The sequence below is a fragment of the Artibeus jamaicensis genome, unplaced genomic scaffold, assembly GCF_021234435.1.
Source record: "Artibeus jamaicensis isolate MK-2021 breed Jamaican fruit bat unplaced genomic scaffold, CSHL_Jam_final contig_410, whole genome shotgun sequence".
Classification (NCBI taxonomy): domain Eukaryota; kingdom Metazoa; phylum Chordata; class Mammalia; order Chiroptera; family Phyllostomidae; genus Artibeus; species Artibeus jamaicensis.
The window spans coordinates 1,955,844-1,968,781 of record NW_026521820.1 but is presented as its reverse complement, the minus strand read 5'-3'; the positions used below and the strand labels follow the sequence as shown (position 1 = coordinate 1,968,781).

At 36.3% G+C, this 12,938-nt stretch overlaps 1 protein-coding gene across 6 annotated transcripts in view; it reads left to right on the top strand.

The window, feature by feature from the left end:
* CAB39L (calcium binding protein 39 like) overlaps positions 1-12,938 on the top strand; it is a 155,039-nt gene that overhangs the window by 106,813 nt on the left and 35,288 nt on the right. For 5 of the 6 annotated variants that reach the window (XM_037154577.2, XM_037154572.2, XM_053665374.1 and 2 more), the window contains 2 exons: positions 1,052-1,117; positions 9,949-10,092. In XM_037154577.2, the coding sequence (XP_037010472.2) occupies positions 1,052-1,117; positions 9,949-10,092 (210 nt within the window). The remainder of the gene's footprint in view (positions 1-1,051; positions 1,118-9,948; positions 10,093-12,938) is intronic. The other variant, XM_037154576.2, reaches the window with a different exon arrangement.

The window sequence follows — 12,938 nt, the reverse complement described above, 5'->3', positions numbered from 1 at the left end:
TTTTACATGTATTTATAGTTGCAATTAAAACCACAAAGTTTTTCCAATAAATTTAATGACCCACAAAATCTTCCTTGTGTTCCATGACAGAATAATAATAAGTTGTTCATGTAAAACAGTGTAGTTATTGTGACTTTAATGTGAGCTACATGTTTCTGGTTTTACTTTTCACTTTCTTAATTCTTTCTTAGTAATTATCATCGTGCACAGCTTGCTTTCATCACACACATGCACAAATACCTCACACTTGACCCTCAGAAGACAGGACTGTTTTGAACCTTTTCACTCTCTGAACACTCTTTTAGTTCTCTGCTGGTCTTGCTTTTTCCACCTTAGTAATCTTTGAGCATGATCACACATGGTAGGAGGTTGATGCTGAGCTTCCCCAGTCACTGGCTTTCGAGAGTTAAAGTGAAGGGCCCAAGTAATAATTAATGATCATTAGGAAACAGGGGCTCCAAGCACAGTGTTCCCCAGCTTCTGGGGAGAGTAAAAGTGATCCAAAGAAGCCAATTGGGCTTAGCATTGTCATCATGTGGCAAAAGTAGCCCTATTCTTCACCTGTTCATGCTATTATTTATGAGTTACCAGGTGAAATTCTTGCAAAGATTAAATGTATTTAATCTTTCTCAAAGTATTCATAGACTAATAGCTACCAGCAAGTCTACATAAACAGGTTTCATTAATATGGCATAAAATGAATTGTCTTGCAACCCAATAGATGTTTTATTCAAAATGATTTATTGTAAGTACTCAATTACTGCATTTTTCTACTCTATTTCTAATTTGTAGAACTAAAATAAAATAGAGAAGTATTTCTTTCATATCATTTGACCTCCCTACTCCCTAGTGTCTTTATGAGTAAATGAGGATGGTGAAAGGAGAAACCTCCAATGGACATTGGTGATCAGTCTAGGGCTAAGCATATAGAGATAGCAAGCACAGCATTTGAACTGCACTGGGCTCAGGTCTGAAGCAAGAAAGCTTTCAAACCGAATGCCAAGAAGTCATTGCTGGTTTAACACTGTAATATTTATTTTCTTTTCATTAGATTTTTGAAGATTATGAGAAATTACTTCAGTCTGAGAATTATGTGACTAAGAGACAGTCTTTAAAGGTAATATCAAATTTAACTTAGAGTCTCCAAAATTGATATCTTATTAGTAAATGATTGGTCTATTAGTAAGCAAGTAAATACAGAAAAATATAAGTACCCTTTTTTGTAACTTGAGAAATGTTTTATATTACAAGTATACTTTGTAGCAAAATAATATTAAGTGTCCTGCCCCAAATACTTTTTAAAAGTAACAATAGAAATAAGAAGTATGTGCTAAGTACACAAAAATTATGTGTGTGTGTAACCAAATTTGAGGTTATATGTCCTATTAAACTCCTGTGGAAATGTGCTCTCTCTCATCAAACAGGGAGCCCAGCAACGTAGGATTACATCTGTCTTAGTGGCCGTCCCTCGGTCAGTCAAAAGGTACCTGGAAGCAGCCATTTGTCCAACAAGAGAAGGGACAGCTCCTGAAATAGTGTGGCTAAAGCTGCATCTCCGCCCTTCCGATTCTACTCAGATACTCAAAAGAATGATTTTGGCAGACGATGCTTGGTTGTTTTTTTTTCAAGTAATTTGTATGATGTGTGAGCTCTCTAAATACCAGTCATTTCTGCCTAGCCAGGTGGCTTAGTTGGTTGGAGTGTAATCCTGTACACCAAAAAGATTGTGGGTTTGATCCCCAGTCAGGTTACATACCCAGGTTGTGGGTTTAATTCCCACTCAAGGTATGTATAGGAGGCAACCAATTGATGTGTCTCACATGTATGTGTCTCTCTCTCTCTCTATTTCTCCCAGCCCTCCCCCTTCCCTTTCTTCTCTCTCCAAAAATCAATAAATATATCCTTGGGTGAAGATTTTTTTTTTAAATCACTCATTTTTTATATGTACCAGGTGATGACATTCCCAACAATGCATTTGTTTCTAAATATTGGGTGATTTTAAGCTAAAGCTATAAATTAAATCTATTTTGTACCACATTTTTATAAATTCACTTTACCCATGATTTTGCATTGGCCATGATCTGCTTTCCCCTGTATTTGTGCCCTCGTTGTTCCAGCTTTACCCAGTGACTGAGAAGTCAGTGTACTATTTTCAGCCTGTCATTCAGCACTCTTTATTTATTGAGTTTCCTTTTGTGTGGAAGCCCATACAAGATGATCCATGTGGAAAAAAATACCACAGTGCATTCCTTGCTGGAGCTTGGAGTAATGAGAATGATTCTGCGAAGAAAGTGACGTTAGTGCCATGCTCTTTCATGTCCAGAAAGCTCATTAAAAGCAGTTGAAAATAAGGATACATCCTGTTGCCATAGCAGTGTACCTAAAGAATAGCATTTCTTATTTGTGAAGAGTTCCACAACAACAGCAAAAATAGGGAGCTTGTCCATAGTATAAGATAGTCTCCCTGGGAGGAAAGTGGAAATTGAAACAGTACACAGACATGACAGTGAAGGACAACAATATAGGAAATTTCTCATAAATTTTCCAAGTCCTTCCTCTTTTCAGTAGGAATCTGTCAAACTGAACCAAAGTAGATACCTTGTTATGAACTAAGTTGACAATTAAATTGGGATCAATTTTCAACAATGACAAGAACTTATGACAGAAATTTGTCTCTAGCTAGGTAGGGTCTTAGGCAAAGTTATAGAACTGACAGTTTTTTATTCAAACATATCCCTTTAGACCTTCCTCTTGACTTTCCCCCACTATTGTATTATCTCCTTCAATCCTTGTGCCTATTGCCTCATTCTCTTCTCCAAATGTCTTCAGCCCCACCTTATCCTGTTCCCTTGTTAATATTTGTAAAATGATTACAGCAGAGCCTAGCTCATGGTAAGAAATAGATGTGTTTATTGAATAAAATGAAAATAAATTTAGAAATAAATATTACTGATTATTATCCTCAGAGTTCAATCTCTGGAAGGTATTGATCAATTCTAAATAAATAATTGGAACTAGGGTGTGGATTAGACATTCCTACCAGGATGCATTTGCATTTAAAAATAGAAGCCTATTAACACAGTGTGTTATATAAATTTGGGTACAGTATGTCATGAATTTGGTGGGTAGCAAAGGGGAGCAATAAGGATTCATCCCTCACTGCTGTTTGCTCTCATCCAGCTTTCCACTACCCAGTCTCCCTCTTCATATGGTTCTCTGGTTAGACCTCTGCACTGTTCCCACTGATACCAAAGAAGCAGCCAAGTTTCTATCTGTTATTAAAACAGATTATGTTTCCCACATATTTATGAATGCCTCAGCCTACTTATAAGACCTCTTTCTTATTCTTTATTAATCTATCCAGATATATACATTGGTTGCTATTCCTGCCTCTAATCCTTCACAGTTGAGTGTCTTGCAAATACTTGATTTACAATATGGTAAAACCAAGCACTGATAGGACAATGATTAAAAAAAACTGAGTATAAGTCAAAAAAACATATCTGAGAGTGCAGAAATTGTTACTGAAAATTGGCTCTTTTTGAATGATGCAATGGTCTTTTATCATTCTGTTCAAGGAGGGAACTCATTAAGTATTGTTTTTTTTTTTCTTCAGTAGGAAAGCATTGTTTTGAAGAATGCTGCTAGTGTGCTGTTGGTTGCTTTTGGAAATTAGATGTGTGGGTAGCAGCAGTATGTTCTATTTTAACATAATCTTGTTTATATTTCTGGATTCTGTAGACATAGATGTTTCATACTTTTAGACAACAAGACATGTAATTATTACAACAGTATATTCACTTGGAGTATTTTTCAAGTAATAAACTGCTGTGTGTTTCCTAAGAGGATAGTGTATACAAAGCAGCTCCCAAATGCTAGAAGTAACCAACATGCCAAAATACAAGGCAGACAAGTCCAGCTTGTCAGTTGTAAAGGAAAGTAATAGAAAGAAGCCTTCGGTGGCAGCAACACAAGTAGCTTCCTGCACCTTCCACTTCTGCTTCCCTCCAGACTCCATATATTTAGATAAAAGCAGTGAGAACATATGAATGAGCAAAAAAGATCTGGTACCCAGGACAAGGTGAGAGAAATATGGAGGGTGCCTCACCCTGGAGAGAGAATTGATGTGAGTCCTGTGATAAACTCAGAGCTCTGCGTACCTATTCCAGAGCCTTCCCAGGGAAGAGGAGGAGCTAAAGGGTCCAGGATTACCTGGGTGTTAAGACACTAGATTACCTTTAATATGGAGGCATTTATGTTCCTCACACTAGGCTATTTTCTGATTCCAAAATAGTTGCTACGTGCTGCCTTGTGTTAATCATATTCTAAATTTTCCTAAACTGGTTTGGGGAGCTTAGATTCCTCATGTCAATAAAAAAAAATAAGTAACAGAGAAATCCCTTTCCTTCATGTGACAGAGCTTAGAAATTTATTTCTTCTTTAGTGCCTGACATTTAATTTCTAGCAAGATTATAATTCAAAAGAAACTTGGTGGAATTTGGGGGATTTTTTGGACTCTGATCAATTTCATTAAAACCCCAAGTTAAAAAGAAAAAAACTCTTATATCTACTTGATATGCATGGTTTTACTATATGGTATGAAGCCTGTAAAATAAAGTTTAAGGAAGCAAAAATACTATTTTGTCCATTTGCTTAGTACAGTATTGCTTTACAATGCTTTGTATTATAATGAAATGCAGCACTTTGTCATTGTCGGTATTAATTAAAATAGATGAACATTTAATGGCTAAAAGATTCAGTAGTGTTAGCCAAATGATTTAACATAATTGTTTCCAAAAATAGTGAAATTATATTAATAAAGGATGGACATCCCCATGTGATAAAAATTGAAGTGACTTAATCGGAATTTAATTCATAAACATCATGTCAACAAATTTTTATTGAATGTGCATGTACAAATTTTAAGGGTAAATTTTTTAATGAAATTTTTTTGTTGCTGAAAGACCTTTTGATATTTATATATGTGCATGATGTATGTGTGTTTGAATATGTAGTATAAATTATATTTGATTATTTATTGTAGAAATATATTTTAGGTATATATACATCTATATACAAAATATATCTATTTATATAGATGTAGGTAGCCTTAAAAAAAGCTCCGTGTGTGTCTGTGTGTGTATATCAACGAGGTCCAGCACAAATAATGCCCCTTTTTATTACAAAGTCTTTTATTACAAAATTATAAGCAAGTAATTGTGTAACATAACAATATCACACTCAAGGATACCATATGACATGTTAGGTGAAATGTTCAAATTAACACTATAAATTATTACACCCATATTATTACCCTACCAACCACCCTCAAGCAGGCGTTACTTCTGCCAGACCTTGTATATGAAAATATCTTAAGAGGGCATATCTTTTTTAAAAGATTTTATTTATTTATTTTTAGAGAGAGGGGAAGGAGAGGAGAGAGGGAGAGAAACATCAGTGTGTGGTTGCCTCTTGCATGCCCCTAATTGGGGACCTGGCCCACAATTCAGGCAGGTGCCCTGACTGGGAATCAAACGGGTGACCCTTTGGTTCACAGGACCACTCTCAATCCTCTGAGCTATACCAGCTAGTGGTATATCTTTATTTATATATATATATATATATATATATATATATATATATATATATATATATATATATCTTTTGTAAAGATATATAATGCATATATTTTAGAAGCCTCTTGTCAGCTTTACAACCCAGAAGTGGTTTGTTTGTTTGTTTGTTTGTTCTTTTGTTTTTGAGAGTCTGGGAGCTATCCCACCGAAATGTAAACATCTAAGAAGGTAGCACATATATCTCTCCCTGTCACCAGGAGATTTAACCTTGGTGCTTCTTTCCAAACCGCAAACATTTCTTGTTAGTTTTTAAAGTTTTTATTATCCTCTTTATTAGTTGGATAAAAGCAATTAGTTAAAACAAAGAGCTACATCAATAGCCAAGTGAATTTAGGATGAACTATGAAAGGGTGCACAGTAAATAACACTGTCAAGTCCTCTTAAAGGAGTAGGTTACCTTTTATATTGAGGATATATGTATATAATGATTGTAGCTCCTTGGCGGTGTAAATAAGGTGGATTTTTACCTATTTCATAGATTACCTACAATATTGTTCTTTGGATATGCTTATTCAGTAATAAAACTACATCTTTCTACATTTTATATATAATATTCTGTGGTACTAAGACTTTATTTCTTCAATACTACCCACATACATCACACATGCTGTAAAGGGTACAAACACAAACAAGATTTTATACACTCCCTTGTAGAGCTTATATTCTAAAGAGGCTTACAAGTAGGGCAACAATGGTACAGTTGGGAAAAAACAAGGAGCATAAAAGCAATAAAGGAGTTTTGGTTTCGTAGAAAGTCAAACTCAAAGAAACAGAAGGTAGAATGGAGGTTACCATGGGCTGGGGCTGGGGTTAGGGAAGTAGGGAGATATTGACCAATGGATGCCAACTTTCTGCTACAAGATAAATAATGTTTGGGGATCTAATGTGCAGCATGGTGACTATAGTTAACAATACTATATTGTATATTTGAAAGTTGTTAAGAGTAGATCTTAAGCATTCTAACCCATTCCTCCCCCCCCACCAAAAAAGAATAACTGTGAGGTGATGGATGTGTTAATGTGATTGTGGTAAATATTTCATAATGTATATGTAGGTGAAATCATCATGATGTACATTTTAAGTGTATAATTTTGTCAGTTATATCTAAATAAAGCTGGGAATGGGGGGTGGAGCAAGGGGAATAAAGCCACAGAACCTGGAGAATAAGGAAGACTGAGGGAGCTGAGAAAAGGAAACATTAGGAATGACTTCAGATCACAGAAGGCTTTGAATGCCATCCACAGGAATCCAGACATTTGTTTGTTTATTCATTCACTCTATAAGTGGAATTAGTAACATGAATAGGGGTGATTTTCATAAAGATTCATTTGACATAATGTGCAGAATGGATTGGAGTGGATGAGGACTACAAGAGATCATTTGCATGCTGTTGTAGTCCAGAAGACAGTGAGGGTTTGAATGAGGGTAGTGTATCTTTATATATATATATCTTTTGTAAAGATATATAATGCATATATTTTAGAAGCCTCTTGTCAGCTTTACAACCCAGAAGTGGTTTGTTTGTTTGTTTGTTTGTTTATTTGTTCTTTTGTTTTTGAGAGTCTGGGAGCTATCCCACCGAAAGTTTTTTACTTTAAAAACTAACAAGTAAAAATGGGAAGATGGTTGAGACCTTTAGAAACAGAAAACTGGCAGATCTTGGATGTAGATTTAATGTAAAAAGCAAGGGAAAGAAAGGAGCTGAGGAAGATTTCAATACTCTGATCTAAGGGACTGGAAGATGTGATGTCATTAACAAAGAGTAATGAAAGAAATTATTCTAGAGACATCGAGTGTAATTAAGCCAGCAAAGAGTTTGAGTCAGACAATCTGGTGGGCAGTTAGAAATGTGGCTATGGAGTTTAGGAAATATATTGAGACTAGAAATGTAAATTTGAGAGATATGTTCCCAGATGTTATAGTTGAAGCCATAGGCATAGATGAAACTGTTAGGAAATAAAAGATAAGTGATTCAAGTATACAGCTTGGAAAATACAGGTAGGGAAGTCAGAAGTGTCAGAGGTGGCAAAGGAATAAGCCTCAATAGGCAAGAAACCAGAAGAATGCAATGGCCTTGAAACAAAAAGTAAAGGAAGTATCTGGAGGTGTCCAGTTAGTTTTAGATACTGCAGAGAGATTAAGGAAGGTAAAGATTAACAGTTTACATGGTTGCATTTCCATATGTATGAGACTAACTGGTGACCGGCCAACATGTAACAGTGGTCATCATTTTCTATGTTTAACATTTTTGTGTACTAAATAACTTAAAGGTGTGTAGCTCTTATTTGTTAAATAGACAAAAGATACATCACAGGCAAGGTGGTTGTTTACTGGCAGCCAGATACACACACACACCCCTACCTACACACCTGGAGTTCTGGTGCTAGACTGTATTGTGATAGACAGCTAGTCCTCAGTTTCAGATCTCCCACCCAGAATTTCTGAAACCATCTATACGATGTATTACTATCCTGGGGCATCCAGAAAAATCTCAGTAAATAGAATTGGAAAATAAATATATCACATAGAAAATTAGGTTAAGGGTACATTTCAGCTGATTGGAAAGCATTATGCTGAGTGAAATAGGCCAGGTATTGAAAGACAAATACCATATGATCTCACCTTTAACAGGAAGCTAAACAACAAAACAAACAAGTAAGCAGAATAAAAACATAGAGACTGAAATAGAGAACAAGGGGACAGTGACCAGAGGGGAGAGGGAAGGGAATTTAAGGGGAAAAAGGGGAGGGATTTAGAGGAACAAGTACGAAGGACACAGGGATGAGGACTGGGGGGGAGGAAATGGGAGGGAGGTGGGGAGCACGGGTGGGGGTGGGCTGGGATGGGAGAAATAGACAAAAAACTGTACTTGAAAAATAACTAAATAAAATTTAAAAAAAAAACAAAGCTTTAGGGATTGCTACCAGTACAGTGAGAATAAAAGTTTGTGAGATGGAACAGCAGCATATTTATCTGAACTGCTAGAGGGGCTTCGACTGTTCTCATTTCAGGTATTTTTATTTTGTTTTGAAGTGTCTTAGTCTGTTCTGGTTGCTATAACAAAATACCACAGACTGTGGCTTAAATAAGAAATATTTATTTCTGCCCTGGCCAGGTGGCTCAGTTAATTGGAGTATTGTCCTGTGCACCAAAGGTCATGGGTTCGATTCCTGGTCAGGGAACATACCTAGGTTACCAGTTCGATCCCCAGTCCTGCATGTATGGGAAGAAGCTGATCAGTGTTTCTCTCTCTTAAATCAATAAGCATATCCTTGGATGAAGTTTTTTTTAAAGATTTTATTCATTTACCTTTAGAGAGGAAGGGAAGGAGAGATGGAGAGAAATATCAATGTATGGTTGCCTCTCGTGTGTTCCCCACTGGGAACCGCAATCCCTTAGTTCACAGGCCTGTGCTCAACCCACTAAGCTATACTACCCAGGGGAAGATTTTTTAAATATATTCATTTCTTGTAGTTCTGGAGGCTGGGAAGTCTAAGGTTAAAATGCCAGCAGTGAGTGAGCTCTGGGGTCTCTTTCATAAGTGCATCAGTCCCACTCATGATGGTTCCACTCTCATGTCCTAACTTCTTAAAGGCCCCTTCTCCTAATAACTATCACATTGAAGGTCAGCATTTCAACGTATAGATTTTGGGAGAACACAGTCTTTCAGTTAATAACACGGAGTAATGCTGCATTTTGAGAACAATTAATTTGTCACCAGAAAATATTTTGCTTTACTTTTTTTAAAAATAAAAACTTGCTGCACATGTTAAACTTCTTTTGGATTCAGAGTTAGTGATTTTTTACCTGGTTATGTATCAGGTTTTGTAATAAAACTTAGGGGAAAATTAAAAGTCACTTTACATAAACTACTTTTTCCCCAGCAAGCTACTATATAGTACAATAATTTAGGTAAGGGAGATAAAATTGTAGAGTCAATTTTTTATTATTATCCTGCCTCAATACCCAAAGAAGCAAGAAAATTAAACAATGAAAATAATAAATTTATTTCTGCCTAGCTCTTCATGCAAGCCGCAGAGAGCTTTTATAAGCTGCTGCAATGATTGACTTAAAAGTATATTCAGAAATGCATTAAGCACAGACTTTAGCAAAACTGTGAAAAGCTTAAAATAACTTAATGAATGCTTTCATGCCGACACTTTAAGATGCACCTAAGGATTCTCAATTATTTTTCATGTTAACATTCTAAACTCATGTATTTTGTTTTTCAGTGAAGGGAAGTGAGGTATATTTTTAATAACATAGCTCTCAGAGAGATTATAGCATTGATTTTTTGTGTTTTTTTAAACAGCTTCTAGGTGAACTGATCCTGGACAGACACAACTTTGCCGTTATGACAAAGTACATCAGTAAGCCAGAGAACCTCAAAGTGATGATGAACCTCCTTCGAGATAAAAGTCCCAACATTCAGTTCGAAGCCTTTCATGTCTTTAAGGTAAAGTGTAAGCTACAGAAACTAAGTGGGAATTTGTTTTCCAGTTTCAAGTGACAAGCTCCCTATGTTGCTTTCAGCTCTTGGCTATTGTAAATGGTGCTGCTATGAACATTGGGGTGCATAGGTTCTTTTGGATTGGTGTTTTAGGGTTCTTAGGATATAATCACAGCAGTGGAATTGCTGGGTCAAAAGGCAAGTCCATTTTTTTTTTTTTAGAAAATTCCATACTGTTTTTCCATAGTGGTTGTACCAGTCCACAACCCACCAACAGTGAACTAGGGTCCCTTTTTCCCCACAACCTCCCCAACATTTGTTGTTTGTTGCTTTGTTTATGATAGCCATTCCAACTGCTATAAAGTGGTATCTCATTGTGGTTTTAATTTGCACCTCTATGATAGCTAGTGATATTGAGCATCTTTTCATGTGTCTCTGGATCTTCTGTATGTCCTCCTTGCAGAAATGTCTGTTCATGTCCTTTGCCCACTTTTTAATTGGGTTGCTTGTCTTCTTAGAGTGGAGTCATGTAAGTTCTTTGTATATTTTGGAGATTAAACCCTTGTCCGAGGTATCATTGGCAAATATGTTTTCCCATACAGTTGGATCTCTTTTTATTTTAATACTGCTTTCTTTAGCTGTAAAAAAGCTTTTAATTTTGATGAAATCCCATTTGTTTATTCTTTCTTTTATGTCTCTTGCTCTGGGGGACATATCAGTAAAAAAGTTGCTGCATGAAGTATGTATCTGAGATTTTCTTGCCAATGTTCTCCTCTAGGACTTTAATGATGTCGCTTATATTGAAGTCTTTTATCCACCTTGAATTTATTTTGGTGTATGGTATAAGTTGGTGCTTGAGTTTCATTTTTTTGCACATAGCTGTCCAGTTCTCCCAACACCATTTATTGAAGAGGCTATTATTAGTCCATTTTCTGTTTTTGACCCCTTTGTCAAATATTAATTGGCCATAGAGATTTGGGTTTATTTCTGGGCTCTCTGTTCTGTTCCTTTGGTCTATGTGCCTGTTTTTATGCCAGTACCATGCTGTTTTGATTACAGTGGCCTTGTAATACAGTTTGGTATCAGGTATTGTGATCCCTCCTAATTTATTCTTCTTTCTCAAAATTGCAGCAGCAATTTGGGGTCATTTATTGTGGGGGCGACTTCTCTTGCGAGTCCTCCTGGTGCCATGGACAAGCGTGAATGAATAAATATGGCCAAGGCAAGATGAGATCTGTTTGGGGAGGAGGAGGAGTGGGCTGTGGCCAGTTTCTCTGGGGAGACAAAGGCCAGCAGCGACCAGTTTCTCCAAAGGAAAAAAAGGCCCCAAGCGCCCTTTTGGGCGGGTCGCTTGCAAAACTTTCATTTAAAATGGAAGGACAGATAAAGTGCTTCTCAGATAAGATCAAATTCAAGGAGTTCATCATCACCAAGCCCTTATTATATGAAATGTTAAAGGGACTTATCTAAGAAAAAGAAGTTAAAGAAACATGAACAGTGAAAGGACAACAAACTCACAGTTATTAACAACCACACCTAAAACGAAAGCAAACTAAAAGGACAGCTAGATTAGGAGTGGAAACATAGAAATGAAGATCTCAAGGAGGGTTAGCAACAGGGGATTGGGAGGAGGAGAATGGGGGAGAAGGTACAGAAAATAAGTAGCATAGACAGTAGATAGAAAATAGATGGGGGGCAAGAATAGCATGGGAAATATAGAATCTAAAGGACTTGAGATACATGGTCATAAACTAAAGGGGGGGTAATGGTGGGGATGAGGGGTAGGATGGAGGGGAATAAAGGGGGAATAGAACAACTGTAACAGCATAATCAATAAAAAAAAAAAGAAGCTTTTTCTGTGCTGAAATAATCATGTGATTTTTGTCTTTGCTTTTGTTTATGTGATGTATTACACTTACTGATTTGTGAATATTGAACCATCCTTGCAACCCTGGGGTGAATCCCACTTGGTCATTGTGTATGATCTTTTTGATGTATTGTTGGATGTAGTTTGCCAGTATTTTGTTGAGGATTATAGCATCTTTGTTCATCAGTGATATTGGCCTGAAGTTTTCTTTCTCTGTCGTGTCTCTATCTGGTTTTGGAATTAGGATGATGCTGGCTTCATAAAAAGAGTTTGTGAGTCTTTCAACCTTTTGGATTTTTTGGAATAGTCTGTAAAGAATAGGGGGTAGCTCTTCCTTAAATGCTTTGTAGAATTCTCCTCTGAAACCATCTGGTCCAGGGCTTTTGTGTGATGGCAGTTTTTTGATTCCTGCTTCAATTACATCTGCTGTTATTGGTCTGCTCAGATTTTCTGCTTCTTCTTCATTGAGTTTTGGAAGATTATATTTTTCTAGAAATTTGTCCATTTCACCTGTTTTCAAATTTCTTGGCATACAGTTCTTCATAGTAATTTCTTACTATCCCTATTATTTCTGTTATATAAGTTGTAATCTCTCCTCTTTCATTTCTGATTGTGTTTATTTGTGTCGTTTCTCTTCTTTTCTTGATGAGCCTACTTAAAGGCTTGTCTATTTTGTTTATATTTTCAAAAAAACAACTTCTGGATTCATTGATCCTTGGAATTATGGTTTTAGTCTTTATATCATTTAATTTTGCTCTAATGTTGGTTATTTCCTTCCTTCTACTTGCTCTGGTGTGTCTTTGTTGTTGTTCCTTGAGCTCTTGCAGGCGTAGGGTTAGGTTGTTCGTTTGAAATGTTTCTATCTTCTTTAGATAAACCTGTATTGCTATGAACTTCCCTCTCAGGACTGCCTTTGCTGTGTCCCATAAGTTTTGGGTTGTTGTAAGTTCATTTTCATTTGTTTCCAGAAACTTTTTGATTTCTT